Source organism: Lemur catta, chromosome 26, assembly GCF_020740605.2.
Source record: "Lemur catta isolate mLemCat1 chromosome 26, mLemCat1.pri, whole genome shotgun sequence".
Classification (NCBI taxonomy): Eukaryota; Metazoa; Chordata; class Mammalia; order Primates; family Lemuridae; genus Lemur; species Lemur catta.
This window is the reverse complement of record NC_059153.1, coordinates 15,770-35,726: the sequence shown is the minus strand read 5'-3', so window position 1 is coordinate 35,726 and position 19,957 is coordinate 15,770. Positions and strand designations below refer to the sequence as shown.

At 35.8% G+C, this 19,957-nt stretch overlaps 1 protein-coding gene across 5 annotated transcripts in view; it reads left to right on the top strand.

Moving 5' to 3' along the window:
• CENPE (centromere protein E) overlaps positions 1-19,596 on the top strand; it is a 68,241-nt gene extending 48,645 nt beyond the window's left edge. For all 5 annotated transcript variants that reach the window (XM_045537336.1, XM_045537339.1, XM_045537337.1 and 2 more), the window contains 7 exons: positions 6,627-6,848; positions 8,140-8,325; positions 10,534-10,646; positions 12,056-12,153; positions 13,822-14,005; positions 15,990-16,276; positions 18,642-19,596. In XM_045537336.1, the coding sequence (XP_045393292.1) occupies positions 6,627-6,848; positions 8,140-8,325; positions 10,534-10,646; positions 12,056-12,153; positions 13,822-14,005; positions 15,990-16,276; positions 18,642-18,736 (1,185 nt within the window). In that variant the 3' untranslated portion in view covers positions 18,737-19,596. The remainder of the gene's footprint in view (positions 1-6,626; positions 6,849-8,139; positions 8,326-10,533; positions 10,647-12,055; positions 12,154-13,821; positions 14,006-15,989; positions 16,277-18,641) is intronic.
• The last annotated feature ends 361 nt before the right edge of the window (positions 19,597-19,957 follow it).

Sequence of the window (19,957 nt, the reverse complement as noted above, 5' to 3'; positions counted from 1 at the left end):
ATGGTTTTATAGCTTATTTGTTTTTACCACTGAATAATATTCCATTATCTGGATGTACCAATTTACTCATCTCCTGTAGGACATCTTGGTTGCTTCTAAGTTTTGGTAATTATGAATATAGCTACTGTAAACATACATAGGCATCTATTTGTGGAGACATACATTTTCAACTCATTTGAGTAAATATCAAGGAATGCAGTTGCTGGATCCGATAGTAAAAGTATGTTTAGTTTTGTAAGAAACTGCCAGCCTGTCTTCCAAAGGGGGTATACCATTTTGCATTCCCACCGGCAGTGAATAAGAGTTCCTGTTGCTCTACATCCTCTCCAGATTGTGGTGTTGTCACTTTTGGATTTGGGCCACTCTACTAAGTATGCAGTGATATCCCATTGTTTAATTTGCAAGTCCCTCATGGCATATGAGGTTGAACATCTTTCATATGATTATTTGCCACCTTTGTATCTTTTTTGATAAAGTGTCTATTCAGGTCTTTTGCCCATTTTTCAGTGATGTTATTAATATATGCTTTCTTATTATTGAGGTTCAAGAATCCTTTGTATATTTTGAATAACAGTCCTTTATCAGATATGTCTTTTGCAAATATCTTCTCCTACTTTGTGGCTTGTCTCCTCATTCTCTTGGTGCAGTGTTCAGGTGCTGAGGATTTTTGCATCTATGTTGAAACATGTTACTCTGTAGTTTTCTTGTGTAATGTCATCCTCTGGTTTTCATATTAGGATAATCCTGGCCTCATAGAATAAGTTGAGAGGTATTCCTTCTGTTTCTATTTTCTGAAAGAGATTATAGAGAATGGCTATAATTTTTTCCTTGAATTTCTTGAGCATTTGGTAGAATTCACCAGTTAACTCATGTGAGCTTGGTACTTTCTGTTTTAGAAGGCTCTTAATTATTGATTTCATTTCTTTGATAGATGTAGGCCTATTGAGACTGTCAATTTCTTCTGCTGAGTATTTGTAGATTGTATCTTTCAAAGAATTGGTCCATTTCATCCATGTTATCAAATTTGTGGGTTAGAGTTGTCCATAATATTCCATGAGATCTGTAGTGATGTCTCCTCAACCATTTCTGATATTAGTAATTTGGGTCCTTTCTCTCTCTTTTTCCTTAGTTTGCCCACCTAGAGACTTATTTATTTTATTGTACTTTTCAAAGAACCAGTGTTTGGGGTTTTTAATTTTCTCTATTGATTTCCTGTTTCAATTTCATTGAATTCTGCTTGCTTTAAATTTAATTTGTTGTTCATTTTTAGTGTCCTAAAGTTAAAGCCTACTTTATTGATTTAGATCTTTCTTCTTTTCTAATATATGTATTCAATGCTATAAGGTTTCCTTTAAGTGCTGCTTTCACAGATTTTGATAAGTTGTATTTTCATTTTTATTTAGTTCAAAATATTTTTTAATTTCTCTTAATATTTCTCCTTTGAGCTTTATGTTATTTAGAAGTGTGTTGTTTAATCTCCAAGTATTTGGGGGATTTTCCAGCTATCTTACTGGTTTCTAATGTAATTGCATTGCAGTTTGAGAGCAGACCCGGTATGATTTCTTTTAAGTTTGTTAAGATATGCTTTATGGCCCAGAATGTGGTCTGTCTTGGTAAATGTTCTATGTGATTTTGAGCAGAATGTGTAATGTGCTATTGCTGGATTTTAAAGTAAAGGGCTGGAGAAATTTATACAGCTATTCTCACTTTTTTTGATTAATGTTACCATGGTATACGTTTCTCCATCTTTTTACTGTTAGTCTCTATGTGCTTTTATATTGAAGTGGGTTTCTTGTAGACAACATATAGTTGAGTCTTGTGTTTTGATCAGATCTGACAATCTTTTAATTGGTGTATTTAGGCTATTGACATTTAAAGTGATGATCAATATAGTTGGACTAATATCTACCATGTTGTTACCGTTTTCTATTTGTTGCCCTTATTCTTTGTTTCTGTTTTTGTCTTCCATACTTTTTATGCCTTTTATGGTTTTAATTGATTATATTGATTCCATTTTTCTCTCCTTCCTTAGCATGTCAAGTATACCTCTTTCTGTACTTTTTCAGTGATTGCTCTAGAATTTGCAATATAGATTTACAACTAATCCGAGTCTACTTGCAAATAACACTATACCACTTCATGAGTAGTATGAATACCTTATAACAAAATATTTCTAATTCCTCCCTCCCATCCCGTGTATCATTGATTTCATTCATTTCACTGATAAGCATGCATATATATGCACTTATGTAATCAAATGCATTGTTGCTATTATTATTTCGAACAAACTTATTTGTTAGCTCAGTTAAGAACTCACTTATTCTGTCTTTAATGCTCTTCCTTTCTTTATGTAGATCCAAGTTTCTGACCTACATTATTTTCTTGTCCTCGGCATAACTTCTTTTTAACATGTCTTGCAGGGAGGTCTACTGGCAACAAATTCCTTCATTTTTTGTTTTTCTCAGAAAGTCTTTATTTCTTCGCTTTTGAAGGATAATTTCACAAGGTCTAGAATTATAGGTTGGTGTGTTTTTTGTCTTAACATTTTAATTATTTCACTCTGCTCTTCTTGATTGCATGGTTTCTGAGAAATTGGGTGTAATTCTTAGCCTTGCTAAGGTAAGATGTTTCTTCTCCTCTGGCTTCTTTCAAGATATTTTTCCTTTATCTTTGATTTTTCTGAAGTTTAAATATAATATGCTTAGATATAGTTTTTTTGGCATTTGTCCTGTTTGGCATTCTCTGAGCTTCCTGCGTCTGTGGTTTGGTGTCTGACATTAATTTGGCAGAAATTCTTAGTCATTATTGCTTCAGATATTCCTTCTGTTTCTTCTTTTCCTCTGCTTCTGGTATTCCCATTATGTATATACTACACCTTCTGTGTTGCCCAGAGTTCTTGGACATTCTGAATTTTTTTTTTCAGTCCTTTTTTCTCTTTGCTTTTTAATTTGGAAAATTTCTATTGTAATTTTCTTTCCTGAGCCCATCTACTAATAAGCTCATCAAAGGTATTCTTCATTTTTGTTAACAGTATTCTTGATCTCTAGCATTTCTTTTTTATTTTTTCTTAGAATTTTCATCTCTCTGTTTATATCATCCATCTGTTTTTTTAATTCCTGGTATGATAACTCCAATGTTCCTGCCATTTCTGACTTTGTTTCCGATGCTTGTTCAATCTCTTCAAACTGGGTTTTGCCTTGGTAATGTTTTGTTGGCAGTCAGGCATGATGTACTAGGTAAAAGGAAGTGCAGTAAGTAGGCCTTTAGTAATGCAGTGGTCAGGTGTGGTGGGGGAGCATTGTATCACCCTATGACTAGCTCTCAGTCTTTTGGTGAGCCTGTGCCCTGGGGCTGTAAACTTCACCAGTGCTTTTCAGTACCCCCTCCTTAGGTGGAACAGGATGGCTGGATGGGGCTGAAGTAGTGTATTTGCCTCTCCCCACATGGAAGGCTAGGGGTGCCTGGAATTGAGGACTTTTTCCTTTGCCCCTATGGAAGGTTAGAGGAAGCTAGAGTTGGGTATTTGCCCACATGGAAGGCAAGAGCCACCTAGAACTGGGTATTTCCCCTTCCCCCAGTTATATTAGGCCCTGGTCTAAGCTGAGCATGTTAGGATCTGGTCAATAGTTTCTCCTGAGACCAGGCCTTGTTAAGAAAAACAAAATGGTATGTTTTATTTCAAAATGGTTCCTTTTCTCCTCTCCTGCCAGAATCAGGTACAGTTGTCCACACTGAGCCTCCAACAGTTCATCAATTACAGTTCAGGTTTTCCTACCTGTTAATTGATTCCTGCAAAGGTTTCTGTGGTTCTCTGTATCTGCCTCTGTCTCTCCAATTTTGGGGCCAGCCCTTTGTTCTATGACCACACTTCTCTGACGGATCTATGCAGAGTTGTTGAGAGTTTTCAGTGTTTTGCTTTTTATTTGTTGTTAGCATAGACTGGCAACTTCTGTGCTCCTGACCTGCTATACCAGAAACTGCAAAGTTGTGATTTTTATCATTGTTCCCAAGGTGGTTGGTTGGTCCTAATTTACTAATTCATAAAAACCAACATTGCCTAAGACCAGTTTGTTGACTTGTTTTATTTTTCGGTGATGGGTATATTCATCCTGCTTCCTGAAGTAATCTCTTCTCCATATATTTGGTAAAATATGTAGTATTCAAAAGGTTGCTTGTTTATATGAAATTGGAGCAATGGGTCTTCCCATGCATAGTTCATCCCATTTGTAGAATAGCCAGAGTTAACAAAATAGCAATTGAACTCTTTAAGGAAAAAAGAAAAAAGTACAATCAATTGAGAAAGGCACAAAACCAGTGTCTGGAAAAGATAAACTCTATGTAATTTGGTGTTTTTCTTGTAATATTGAGGGCCCAGCTGCAGTTAGAAAGTAGGGATTTCTACTGTGTGGATCAGCGTGGATATGGGGCTTCTTCCAGCGCCGTGAGAGTCGGAATTGATACAGTGTGAGGTCAGTAGTGCAGAGCCAAGGAGAGTCCAGGATACCAGAAATACAACCAACCTAAAGTCCAAACCTGGGAGAATGACCACAAAGCCACAAAGAAGTTGCAGATGAGAACACAAAGTGCATTCCATAGGAATTAGGAAGTAAAAAAGATATAAATAATTTTAGAGTGAGTTAGCCTTCGGTATAAAAAAAAAGTATAGATTGACTGCTACTCCTTGCACAGAAATATAAGATTTCCAGATTAATTACCAAAAGTCAGTGAGTTATTTTCCATATTAACACTGAGGTTTGAAATGAAGTAGAGAAATAGATAATTGTTAAGTTTCTAGGTGTGCTTTGCTATTTGATGTCAGTTAATGTTTCCTTATCAGTGATAGCATATATAATGATTTTAATCTGCATCATTCTTCAGTTTCTCTTTATATGTGAGTATAAATCTAATAAAGTGAGATTATCATCTTGCAGATCAATATGAATCCTCTCCAGTCCTTATTTTCATTCCTATCATCCACTTCCAACATCTCAAATCTCAGTAACTGATGCAAACCACAAAGAATGTTCACATTCTTTTAAAACATTATTCTAAATAATGAATTTCAGCACATACATTGTCCTAGAATTCTAGTTTTTTTCTTAGGGTTTTTTATATGTACAGTAGTCCCCCCCACACACACACCTTACCCATAGGGATACGTTCCAAAATCCCCAGTGGGTGCCTGAAACCCTCCACGTAGGTAGTACTGAACCCTATATATTCTGTTTTTCCTATGTATACATACCTATGATAAAGCTTAATTTATAAACTAGGCACCATAAGAGATTACTAATAATAACTAATGATAAAATGGAACAGTTATAACAATATACTGTAGTAAAAGTTATATGAATGTGGTGTATCTCTCTCAAAATAGCTTATTGTACTATACTCATCCTTCTTATGATGATGTGCGACGATACAATTCTACGTGATAAGATGAAGTGAACTGAACCATGTAGGCACTGTGATCTAGCAGGCTAACATTGATCTTCTGTATTCCTGGATCTGTATAACCATCCCTTACCTAGAGTAAATGGCTTGATGTCATTTGCTTTAGGGGATCCCTTGCTGAAGTCTTCGTACAGGCTCAACACTTTCTGGTGCAGCGTTTTGTCATTAATTTGAACACTTTTCTGTTGATGTCTTCCACCCACAAATGTGAGGCTTTTTCCATCTTAACTGAGCACTGTCATGCACTGGGGCTGTAACTTTTGCAGATTTGAGATGCAATAGCAAAACCAGCATGAATTTCTTTTTCCTTCTTTACAATTTCATGGGAAGATTTGTTTTTACCATAGATCTTAGCAACCTCAGCATATGACTTTTTTCTTATTTAGTTGAGGACTTTCACCTTTTCACTTAAAGGAAGCACTTGACAGCTCCTCTTGTTATATCTGAATTTTTAGCATTACTACTCTTGCATTTTGGGGGCATTGTTAAGTAAAATAAGAGTTACTTGGGGCCGGGCATGGTGGCTCACGCCTGTAATCCCAACACTCTGGGAGGCTGAGGTGGGCGGATCGTTTGAGCCTAGGAGTTTGAGACCAGCCTGAGCAAGAGCAAGACCCCTTCTCTACCAAAAAATTAGAAAGAAATTAGCTGGACGACTAAAAATATATAGAAAAAATTAGCCGGGTATGGTGGTGCATGCCTGTAGTCCCAGCTACTTGGGAGGCTGAGGCAGTAGGATGTCTTGAGCCCAGGAGTTTGAGGTTGCTGTGAGCCAGGCTGATGCCATGGCACTCTAGCCCAGGCAACAGAGTGAGACTTTGTCTCAAAAAAAAAAAAAAGAGTTACTTGGACACAAACACTGTGACACAGCAGCAGTCAATCTGATAACCAAGATGGCTACTAAGTGCCTAATGGACAGGTAGCATATACAGTATGGATATGCTGAACACAGGGATGATTCACATCCCAGGTGAGACTGAGCAGAATGGCTTGAGATTTCATCATGCTACTCAGAACAGCATGCAATTTAAAATTTATGAATGGTTTATTTCTGGAATTTTCCATCTAATGTTTTCAGAGAACTTTTGAACATGGATAACTGAAACCACAGAAAAGGAGGGACTACTATAAATGATTTTAGAACTATAATGGTATTTTTTACTGTTTTGTAGGCCATAATGAATGAATCAACAGAGTTTGAGGAAAGAAGTGCTATCATATCTAAAGACTGGGAGCATGACCTGAAATCATTGAAGGATCAAAATGAAAAACTATTTAAAAACTACCAAACTTTGAAGATCACCCAGGCTTCTGGTGCCCATGTTAATAATCCCAACACACAAGACAGTAAGAATCCTCATGTTACCTCAAGTGCTATACAACTAACCACAGAGGTACGGAATTTTTGTAAGATATCTTCAATATGCAGCTTCATCATGGAGTTTAGAGCAAAATTATAGTATTGAATATATTTATTAAGGAATGAGAACAACATTTTCGTGTGACGGCCTTGTTTTTTACATACAGTTAGTTCTACTGTGGCCGTCATTCAACTGAATTAATGATAAAGCTAGATATCAGGTAACCTCTTCACTTTGGACTATAATAGAGAAGTAAACTGTAGCTTATTTGATTATTAAATTTATACAGTATATTTAAGTTACTGCCATTTTAGGTATTATCACACATTATAAATTTTCTAAATCATGTGACTTTGTATTAAACTCTAGCCTGTGTCTGTATGCAGAACAAATAATAGCTTGGAAAGAAATAGCAACTTAGCTTTTCTCTAATTATCATTAGTGTCTCTAATATTGCTTACTGTTATAATCACCATAAAAGTGAAAGAGGCTAAAAATATAACAAAATTGTCAGTGCATTATTTGAATAATCCAAATACTAAAAAACTAGAAACAACCCAAACATTCAAATAGTAGGTAACTGATTAAATAATTTATGATATCTTCATGAAATGAGATTCTGTGTGTCAATGAAGACAAAAAATATGAACGATCTATGTGTTGATAATAGAAAGATATGGAAAATATGTTGTCAAGTTAAAAGCAGAACTGTAGTATATAGTGTGTATTACTGACTTTAAAACTATATATTCATATATGTTTGAATACAGATAGAAAATTTCTAGAAGGATACTCTTGAAATAGTGTATTAGTCATTGCTCTAGGGTCAGCTGGGGATCTGAGAGTAGGGAAGCTTATTCTTATGTGCTTCTTAATATTTTCCACATATTTGTATTTTTCCATTTAAGACTAATAAAAATGAAAGGAAAGGGATGTTACAGGTATTACTTTAGAGAGTGAATTAAGAAATGTACTTTCTTTAGGTCGTGTTCACCTAAAATGGGAGTGCCTATTGAATATGCTTAGCACTCTGCTAACCAATAAATAGCATAACAACTATACCGTATTCATCTGCATGGTTTAAGAATTTGTGGACAGGTTATAATGTAAAATTTTGGCATTTTTTTAAACCAAAAATCATCCTTTAAATGAAGAAAATAACATATGTAGATTGACATTTGGCCTTTCTTTTCTATTCTTTGTTAATGCAATCTTTGGAAAAATTCATAGTATCTAAATGTGATCATCTTAGTCCCAAGTTTGTGCACTGTGATTCTGATTCTGTCTTCGTGATAGACCTTATGAATGTGTGCTTTTCTAATAGAAAATTCAGGAGCTGGAAACTTCGCTACGTGTAGCAAAAGAAAATGCTATGCATAAGGAAGACAAGATTATAAAGATGGAGAAGGAACTTAAAGTGACTAATGACATAATAGCAAAACTTCAAGCCGAAGTTAATGAATCAAATAGATGCCTTGAAAAAACAAAAGAAACAATCCAAGTACTTCAGGTAACTTAAACTTATTTTATAAATAAAAATTGTTGGTTTTTTTTCACCTATTGAATGTGACAAATAATTTGGGGCTGTGTTCTTCCCTCTCACCACAGATTCTTATTATACCTATGTGTGTCTGAAGTTCAATACTCAAGCATGAAAAAAGGAAGTAACTTAATTAGAAATGAAATGCAATATTGTCATATGAAATATTGCTTTTATATGCTAGAAAAATAAATTATTTTTTTTACAATGAACAATTTAATGAACTAAAAATAAATACAATTTTAACAGGATTTGTTTTTGAGTGCAAATTCACATTATTCTTAGAATCGGCTGCTTCTCACCCTTTCCTTACCTGCCCAGCCCAAATTGAACCCTGACATCTAATCAGGTGCATCTGTATATCCCCAAAATTAGCAGTGTGCTAGCAAAATAGTTTGCATTATAAAACAAAAAGCAAAAGATCTGAACAGCCACCTCACCAAAGAAGATACGTAGATAGCAAATAACCATATAAAGAGATCATATATCATCAGGGAATTGCAAATTAAAACAACAATGAGAGCCACACCTACTAGAATACCAAAATCCAAAACACTGAGAACACCAAATTCTGGTGAGGATGGGAAATGACAGGAACATCATTCGTTGCTGGTGGGAATACAAAATAGTATAGCCATTTGTAAGACAGTTTGGCCGTTTCTTACAAAACTAAACATATTCTTACCATATGATCCAGCAATTATTCTCGTTTGTATTTACTCAGATGAGTTGAAAACATAGCGTACACAAAAGCTGCATGCGTATGTTTATAGCTGCTATATTCAAAATTGCCAAAACTTAGAAACAACCAAGCTGTCTTTCAATAGGTGAATGGATAAATAAACTGCAGTATATTCATGCAATGGAATATTATTCTGCAATGAAAAGAAATGAGCTATCAAACCATAAAAAGACATGGGAGAATGTTAAATGTGTATTGCTAAGTGAAAGAAGCCAATCTAAAAGGGCTACATGCTATATGTTTCCAAATATATGACATTTTGGGAAAGGCAGTGGACACTGTAAGAAGATTAGCTGTTACCAGGGATTGGTGAGGGGTGGGAGGGATGAATAGGCAGAGCACAAGAGATTTTTAGAGCAGTGAAACTAACCTGTATGATACTATTAAATATAATGATAGGCATGTCATTATACATTTGTCAGATGTATAATACCAGTAAGAAGCCCTAATGTAAACTATGGATTTTAATTATGTAATTAATAATATCTCAATCTTAGTTCATTACTTGTAAGAAATGTACCATACTAATGCATGATGTTGATAATAGGGAAAAAGGGCTGGGCACAGTGGCTCACACCTGTAATCCAAGCACTCTGGGAGGCCGAGGCAGGAGGATCACTTGAGGCCATGAGTTCAAGACCAGTATGACCCTGCCTCTGCAAAAAATAGAATAATTACATGGGCATGGTGGCACACACATGTTGTCCCAGCTACTCAGGAGACTGAGGCAGAAGGATTGCTTTAGCCCAGGAGTTTGAGGTTGCAGTGAGCTGTGATAATGCCACTGCACTCCAGCCCAAACGACAGAGTGAAACCCTGCCTCAAAAAAATAAAGAAAGAAAAATGAAGAAAAAGGGGTGGGTACAGGAATATATAGGAACGCTCAGTATTTTCCATTCAATTCTCTGTAAACCTAAAATTGCTGTAAAAAATAGTGTATCATTTTTTTAAAATTTTGTACACACACATATACTCTGCATGGATAATAGATATATTTATACCACTAGGTTGGACTGTCTTTTGCTACAAAATATACCCAGTAGTGCTTTGCTTTGTGGCTTGAACTTAATTCTCCCTTGATGTTTATATTGCTCCTCTGACATCTTTCTGTTTAATTTCCTGATTTACCTTGGTCCACCCATTTCATTATTTTCAAACCGTTTCATGTCGTCGGTATATCATTTTCTAATGGGGAAAAAATGTTCATTTTAAGAAATAGAAGTTATATCTATACATATTAGCTTCAAATATAATTCATATCAAATAGTTATTATCAGTCAGTTAAAATTCATGGGTTTCCTGTTTTCATATATTTGGAGTTGCTTGCTATTTCAAAACATTTTTGTTACAGCAAAGGCATCTAACTACTCTTTAACACTGGAGAAACTGAAACTGCTCTAATAATTATTTCATTTTTATTTTCTCTAAAAAATTAGGACAAAGTTGCTTTAGGATCGAAGCCCTATAAAGAAGAAATTGAAGATCTGAAGACAAAGCTGGTGAAAACAGACCTAGAGAAAATGAAAAATGCCAAAGAATTTGAAAAAGAGTATGTCTTTGCCTTAACTGAATGTGGCTTTAATAGCTTAAATTTCCATTGTAAATTACATAAATCTCTTTGATTAGTTAACTGTTTAAAATACAATTTAAATATTGTTATTGCTTTTTATAAAAATACAAACATAGATTTTTTAACTTATTTAATTCTCATTACATATGCAAAGTTTTTAAAAATAAGCACAATTCCAATCAGTTAATACACAGTGTCTATGAATGCTTCTTTAATGATGTAAAACAACTTGAAAATGGCTTTTTTATGCTTGAAAGTTATGTTAACCTTTATGAGTCTGAGGGGTCTTTAGCAGTTTGACCAAGGTTTCTGCTGTTTCTCTTAATTTCATTTGTTCTTCCTGTTGTGTTTTTGTGTAAAGGTTATATTTCCTAGGGCCCAAGAGCATGCCTTCTTATTGATTTATTTATAAGTAGCATTGTGCATAATAGCATGCCTAAATTTCTATGTGGTAAAGCATAAGGAAGAGAACATTAAACAGAGAGTCAAGGAAACTAAATTAGAAATCTCTTCCCACTTATTAATGCATCACCTTAAACCATTTAATCTCTCTGGTCCTCACATTCATAATCAGTAAAAAGAGAGGTTTATATTAGAGGATTTCTTAAGATGTCTTCTGGCTCCTAACACTTCATTCTTCCTATAAATCTTGAATAAATATTTAATGATCACCTCTCATTCTGTCCCCAAAGTAGCACTCTGAATCTTCATTCTGTCTAACCAGACTTCCATTGATAAGACCTATTGATTTTAATGAAATATATACCTATTAGGTTTAATTATAAAAAGCAATGTTACTTATAGAATGAAGTCAGCAGATACTTTCATAGTAGTTAAGAAAGGCAGGAAGTCTTATAACTTATCACTGATAATTAATGCCCAAGCCAACAATTCATAAAATTTCTCTAATGGGGCACAATGATCAGAATTTGACCTTTGACTGTAGCACTTTAGACCAGAGCTCCAGTCAGGGTTTGCCTTCCTGACAGTGTAGAAATGAAACTGCTTTTTCTCTTTGGTGTTTTATTAGTTCTACCTTTAAGATGTTTCCAGGACCCCATGGTAACAGCTCAATTATTTGTTTTATGGTACCTCCAAATATAATTTTGTTCAACATCCAATTAATAGCTCTGGGGCCTACAGAAATTTTAAAAGAACTGGTTTTTCAATTTCGGACAGAATATTGGACTGTCCCTATAACTAAACAAACTACTTCTAATTTGATGGCGTTACAGCCATAAAGGGCATGATACCAGAGAGATATCATGAGGGCCTATCTGCTGCAGCTGATGGATATTATATCAATATGATGTATTTGAAAATTCTTGACAGCAGTTCTGTTATTCTCCCATAAAAAATTAATTCTGTGTTTTTATCGTTCTTGTTAGAATTACTTCCACAAAAGCCACCATAGAACATCAAAAAGAAGTTATAAGGCTACTGAGAGAAAATCTTCGAAGAATTCAACAGGCCCAAGATACCTCAAGTAAGTATAAAGTGCAGATATTTTCAGATCCTTTCCATTTTACTTCTCAACACACTTATAACAGAGTTTGGAGACTACTATTATATATGTGACAGTCAGGAGTAAACCTAAGTTAACCTCTAATCTATTTTTCACATGAATTTATTGGAATCATATTTATCTTGTGATTGACATCTCCTTAGTTTATGATAATCTCAAGTGTTTATCCATTATAGATTATGGAAAAATATGTGAATTCTACTTTTACATTATCATATTTTTACATATTAATGAAGATACCTTCAATACTATAAAAGAATGACTTAATAATCAAAGTAGAAGTACCCTTCCTAATAAAAATCAAACACATTTCTTAATAGGTTTTCATTTTATGCAACTAATAAATTATAATCAGTGTGCAATAAGAATAAATAATTAGTGTTCTTAAAACTAAAAATACCAAGTTAATATGTACTTGCAAAACTCTGAAATTTAAATATACGTTTTAGATCTAATGGTCATGTTTCTGCTTAAACATTTCTCAAACTATCTTTTTCCATATTTCTGTCTCTTGGGTTTTATTTGAAAAGAGAATGCTGAACAGTGCTTGGGATGGCTTTGTATAGTACAGTAAGCACTGAACTGAAAGTCCAGCACAGGCCTCATTTAATGGCTGTGTGAAATCGCAGGATCAGCTTATACATATATATACTTGTTATAAAGATCAAGCCAAAAGTCATGTGTGAAAGCACATTGAAGATTCTAAGTGAAAAGCAAAATATAAGATGATATTTGCTTGCATTATTATCCACTCATTAAAACAATAGAGATGGTGTTAAAGATGTTGCCTAGTACCTATTGTAGCTGAACTTTCCCAGTGTCTGTTGCAGGACAATCACAGCTCCTACCTGGAAAACTTCAAGGGATAAAAGTGGAAGTGAGGATTCTTTGTTATAGAAGGGTCAGGATACTCTTAATTTGCAGCCAACTTTCAGGTACATAGTACACGTAAATTCAAAATAAAATGAACAGCAAGAATCTACACACACACACACACACACACACACACACACACACACACACACACACACACACCCCCTACCACTCTTGTGAATTGTTGGTGACCCAATGGATTATTCCACTTTATAAACACCTCACATTTTTATGCAACTGTACCTACAATGTACAGTCTCTTATGTTACTTTTACACACATAGTATAGAATACTTAATAATATATGCTTCCATATCATACCAAGGTTTATTAACAAGTATGTATTGAATACTTAAAGTGCAGTGAATGACTGGGCGTGGACCACACGCACTTACACACACAAGCACACACTGGGTTATAACAAGCCCTCCAGGTGAGCACTGATACAGAAGGTAGATCATTGAAAGACAGCTCTAACAGAGGAGGATTGCTACTGGTGCAGTCAAGATGAAAGATCTTAGTGGGCTAGATATTGTAGTGGAATTGGTTGAGATAGATTCTAGAGATATTTTGAATTGATGATCGAATAGGCAGGGTAGGTGAGGTAAAAGGAAAAAGTCAAGGGTGACTTCCAGGCACATGGTGGTTAAGGTGGTTGGGTTTTTGTAGTGGCTTACTGTACTTAGTAATATTTCCTTTATTTTGAACTTTGAAAATAGTTGAAATTATCACCTATTTGTGTATTTGCCTCCCACAGTGGTATCAGAACATATTGATTCTCAGCCTTCAAATAAACCCTTAACCTGTGGGGGTGGCAGTGGCATTGTACAAAACACAAAAGCTCTTATTTTGAAAAGTGAATATGTAAGGCTACAAAAGGAAATTTCTAAATTGAAGCAGCAAAATGAACAGCTAACAAAGCAAAAGAATGAACTGCTAAGGTAAGATCTGCTGACATGATATAGATATTATGCTTATGGCTTTTATATATGAGTAGGGGCATAGTATGCATACATTTGCAGGTGGTAACTATCCACACATTATGAAGAAAGTAATTTTTTGAGCTCAAGTAGTAAATGTCTTTTAAAAAAAAATAAGAATACGGTAGCACCATTCCCAATGTTTGCTATCCATCAGCTGACTATTTTTAACTAAGCCAGGAACCAGGGAGTAAACAAAGACCTTTGAGGGGGCAGCTGAAATACACCACAAGTTCATATGCCCAGGCCAGGGAGGCCTGACTCAGAGAAGACCCCTTAAGGACATTATCGTGGCCTTTTGACTTTATAAACAGAGCTAACAAATTTAACTACTGGGCTTCTGCCTCCATGAAAGATCTTTGTGCCAAGCACTCTGCTAATGGACAGTGGAAGACAAATAGACATTCAATAATTTTACAAATAACTGGTTCTTTGCAATGAGTGCTATTAAAATGAGCAAAAAACAAATCCCCAAAAGACAGTCTAAAAGGATGCTACTGTGAAAGAGGGACCTAACATTACTTAGGTGTGGGAGAGGAAGGGTGGTGATCAGGAAACTAATACACAGGCAGACCTTGTTTTACTGCACTTTGCTTTATTGCACTTTGCAGATATTGCTTTTTTTTTTTTTTTTCAAACCACTTGAATGTTTGTGGCAACCCTGCATGAAGCAAATGTATTTGTGCCATTTTTCCAGGAGCATGTGCTCACCTCATGTCTCTAGCAGCATTTTTAGCCATGAGTATTTCTTATGTAATGTATGTGCATTGTTTATTTTTAAGATATGCTATTTCACACTGAATAGACTATAGTGTAAACATAAACTTACATATACACTAGGAAACCAGAAGTTTTGTGTGACTTGGTTTTTTGCTGTGGTCTGGCACTAACCTGCAATATCTCTAAGGTATGCCTATATAAGAATAGATCTGAAAAATGAGTGGAAATTAGGTTAGATGAGAGAAGAGGGGTAAACCTTCAAGGCCAAGGGAACAGCATATGCACAGGATTTGAGTCAGGAAGAATGACCAGTGGTGGGGCTGAGAGACCCACTGTGCCAGGTGTAGAGAGTGAGGCAGAGTAAGGTATGAGATGAGGTGCCAGAGGTAACTGGATCCAGATCACACAGGCCCTTCTAGGTCATTCAGAGGATGTTGGGCTGTTCTCCTGAATGGAATGGGAGGATGACCTGCACTGGGGGGTTTTAAGCTGAGGGCCTGATGAGATCATATGGCATCTTGGGCTGCTAGAGCATCATAGGGGAACCTGAATTCAGAGTCTGCGTATGGTAGCCCAGGTAAAAGATAGTTTTGGCATGGACCAGAATGTCACCAATATGGTAAACATAAGATGACTGTGAAAGATAGGCATGAGATTGTGTCAACAGACAGATGACTGGTAAAATAATAGGCAAAATAAATAGGAGAGCCAGGCTTCTAGGATTGCGTCCCAGGTTTCTCTCTGGAGGAACTAGATAAGTGCTGCTGGCATTTTCTGTAGAACCGAGACTGTAACTACCTAATCTTTTAGAAAGTACAGTGTAATATTTCCCTTACAATAATAAAGGTACATCAGAGATTCCTATATCCAGGAGACTAATTTATTAAATTATTATGGCAGAGTGTCAATAGATAAACCACTCCAGATGACATCACTGATTCGTTTGAAAACCTAATGTCATACTTTGAGCTTTCTTTTCAAGACTCCATGATCATGGAAGTTTACTACGATCATTCAATCTATATAGATCCATTTCATTTTCTGAACAGTAGCATTAGTCCAAACAGGAAGCATTAGGTTAAAAATAAAATGTAAATGTTATAAAATGGTAAATTTTATTAGGTATATTTCATCATAGCATTTTTAAAATTTTAATGTAACTGCGTATACATTTTAAGAATTGAGAAGTCTTACAGTCTCTCTTTTTGTCCTCCCCACATTTAAGCAATAATCATCGTCTTTCCAACGAGGTCAAAACTTGGAAGGAAAGAACCTTTAAAAGAGAGGCTCACAAAGAAGTATTTTGTGAGAATTTTCCAAAGTCTCCTAAGGTGACTGGAACAGCTTCTGAAAAGAGACAGGTTACACCTTCTCAGTGTAAGGAATGGAATTTACAAGATCCTGTGCCAAAGGAGTCACCAAAATCTTGGTTTTTTGATAGCCGATCAAAGTCTCTACCAGCACCTCATCCAATTCGTTATTTTGATAACTCAAGTTTAGGCCTTTGTCCAGGTAGGTAACGTTTCTCCAAACACAGCACTGAAGTTCAATCACTTTTGCCCCAAGTAAAGTCCTTATTGTGTCCCTTAAACCCTCAGTTTTCTCCAAAGATAGACAAGCAACTCTCTCAAAGACATGAAGATACTACGCTAAAAACAAAATAACTTTTACTGGAAAAGTCTCTTATCAGTTCAATGGGCCAGTATATCTAATAGCATTATATTCACTTTACACAAGGCAGATCATAGACTTGTATTATTTACTTATTCATCAAATCAACAAAATTTTTTGAGCCCTACTATGTGTTAGATATTAGACTCTGATGGTGCCTTGATAAGCAAAACCAGACGTAGTCCCTGCCCTCAGAGCTTACAGTCTAATGGGAGGTACAGACAGTAATCAAATAGTCAAAGAAGTGAAATTCTAGCAGTGCAAAAGGCCGTGAGGCATATGATAGGCATTTGTTTTAGGAATTGAGGGGAGTCTTCCTTGAGGAAGGGAACTGAGATCTGAAAGGCTAATATGAGTTAGCTTAACAAAGAGGGGAGGGGAAAGCATCCCAGGCAAATGGAACAGTGACAACTTTGGAGTAGGAGGAAACATGCCCAGGGGAAGGGTTGAAAGACATGTGGTGTGGCCAGAGCACAGCGAGTACAGGCTTATGTGGGTGAAGTCGGTGAGGCCAAAGAGTAAGAGCTGGGCATGCAGGACTGTTATAAATTATACAAAGGCATTTTTAATTTATCTTGAGAGCATATAGAGAAAGCTTTCAAAAGATTTTAAGCAACAGCAAGGGAGCACGAGTTATAAGGTTTGAAAACATCACCTCATCTCTAAGGCGACCAACAAGTACTGGGAGCAAGGTTATGGCATTGTTTAAACGAGACGTGATGGTAGCATGGACTTGCAGGAGAGATGGAGAGGACAGATAATGCAGGCATCTGAATGAATGAAGCAGTGGGGAGGGATCAGGGATCACCCCAGCTCTGCAGGGGGCACTGCACAAAGGTGGGGAGTCTTACAGGAGAAAATGCAACAGTGGGTTTCTGGTAGTCTTTCTCACACATAGCATCTATTATGTGCCCAGGTGTACACTTCTGTTTGTGATAGTGTATCTGCCTGTAGAAGTACCCTGTTACGCAACTGTGGAAATCTAAAGCAGCAAGATCGTACATCAAGAAAGGCAGCTTCCAAATCGTTTAAAGCCTTGAGCAAAGGTTCCAGAGTTTATGAGACATCTACTTGGTGACTGTGAAGAAATCCATCCATTCTCATCCACTACACATCAAAATTAGATCAAGTTGGCAGTGTGAAAGTGCTCTTAGGGAGATAGGCATAAAACCATTCGGAAAAACTGTTTGCACTGTTCCCTTCATTGAATAGCATTTAACAAACACTTAAGGACCTTTCATTGGCTGCCACTTACATGGAACTTCTGCTGTACACTCACCATTTCAAAAGACTCTCTTGAAAAAAGTGAGAAACTTATAATCAATTCTTTTTTAAGAGGGTCTCGCTGTGTTTCCAAGCTGACCTCCAACTCCTGAGCTCAAGTGATCCTCCCACCTTAGTCTCCCAGATAGCTTAGGCATGTGCCACTGTGCCCAGCTATAATCACCTTTTGATTTTATCTGATAGGGCCAGAGGCATGTGTATAAAATGAATTCATCCAAATGCAAATAAAAACATTTGAGCAATATATGGATCTTTCTGGTACTATTTTTAGGTGAAATAAATAAAAGTAGGCTGGAGGAATGCATAAATCAAAAACTGACCAATTCAGAATTAAAGAAGCTAGTCCCAGCTTGAATTAGTAATATTAGTCTAAAAAAAAGTTAATGTCAGTTTTTACTTTTAATTATAAAAGTTATTCTAAAATACCTCTACAAATTAAGACAATTGCCAGGACCAGTTATGCTAAATTTATTTACTTTTATAAATATAATAATTTTAAAGTATTACTTATAAATAGATGTAGCTGAAATGCTTTTTAAAGACTCAAAGTTTTCCAAAGATGACTAAAATACATATTATTGTTTGCTTAGCATGCCTTTTGTTTCCCAAAAAAATAGGACAAAAGAAAGTCAAATTCAGTCTGATTCTCATGGAATCTCAAAATGATGAATTCCAAATAAAACTGTATTACGCCTCAGTTTTACATATAATTTGGTTTATCTAACAGTTCATTTTATGACAAAATGAAGAGTAAACTCCAGCTTTGATGAAGTGAAATACACCTTGTTAATGACCAAACACAATGAACTGCATTGTTATTTTTCATCCTCATAGCTCTCTTGTCTTAATTTTTCCACTTCCAGCTGTGCTTGCTTTTTGTGTGTTTTTTAATAGAATTAATTCTTTTTCTTTTGTTTCTCAGAGGTACAGAGTTCAGGAACAGACAGTGTGGATCCTCAGCCAGGTCCCAGGCACGCGCCCCCAGAAAAAGATGCGCCTGAGTGCAGAACTCAGTAACTCATTTCTTTCACTTTCCTGGGGGCCCAACGTTCCTCCTCTGGGAATGACTTTGCTTCCTTATGTGTCTACCCCTGGGAATGATGTCACACAGTCCGGCTTAATCTCAATTCACCTTTCACTTTGCCACTAGCATTGGAAGACGCACAGGAAATGAAAGTTTTGCAGTAATGTGTAATGCTGATGGCAATACCTTCTTGCATGTGATAATGCTTGTAAAAGTTGAATTATATATATATTTATTATTTATATATTTTATAAAGAATAAAGTTATTGAAGGCAATGTAAAGTTATCCACATGCGACTTAGGTAATTCCAAAGTATAATACATGTATTAACATAAAATATGTTTTCTTAACAAAATTATAATCTATTTTTTAGTACCTTACACAGTTCAATAAATGTTTAGTAGTTCTGAATCACAACTCCACGTAATATTAATGTTTTCTTGGTGGGGTACTCTCTTGTTGACTTTCAGAATTTTGCTGTGAAAATATACCCATGCTTTCTAGATTGAAATTCTTAAAAGATAGCAGACCCTATATCCTCTTAACTTTCTAGTCCTAATCTTCCTTTTGCTGTAATAAGTGTAAAAGTTCTTTCTTTTCTGTTAACCCAGCCACCCCAATCCCTGTAAGCACTGTAAATTGGTTGGTTTACTATGGACTTTGTTCTCCATCATACCTCACTCCCAGCTGGAAGAACCTTATAGATCATTTGTTCTATCTCTTTATGTTAGACGTGAAGAAACAGTACCAGAGTTTCTATCAAAGTAATGTTTTCTAAACCTGGAGTCCCCACAGATACATAAAGGATGTAAACATGAACTTCATGTGATCTATAAAACTTTTGAAATTTTTTGTGGACTTTTAGTGTGTGGATTTATTTTTCTGGGATCCTAGGGTTCGTACTTTCTTTTGTCACATTCCCAGAGCAGTCTGTGACTGTATAAAATTTAAAAGACTATGGTTTGGCCAGGCGCAGTGGCTCACGCCTGTAATCCTAGCACTCTGGGAGGCCGAGGCGGGTGGATTCCTCGAGGTCAGGAGTTCGAGACCAGCCTCAGCAAGAGCAAGACCCCGTCTCTGCTAAAAAAAAAAAAAAAAAAAAAAAAAAATAGAAATTATCTGGCCAATTAAAATATAGATACAGAAAAAATTAGCCGGGCATGGTGGCGCATGCCTGTAGTTCCAGCTACTAGGAAGGCTGAGGCAGTAGGAT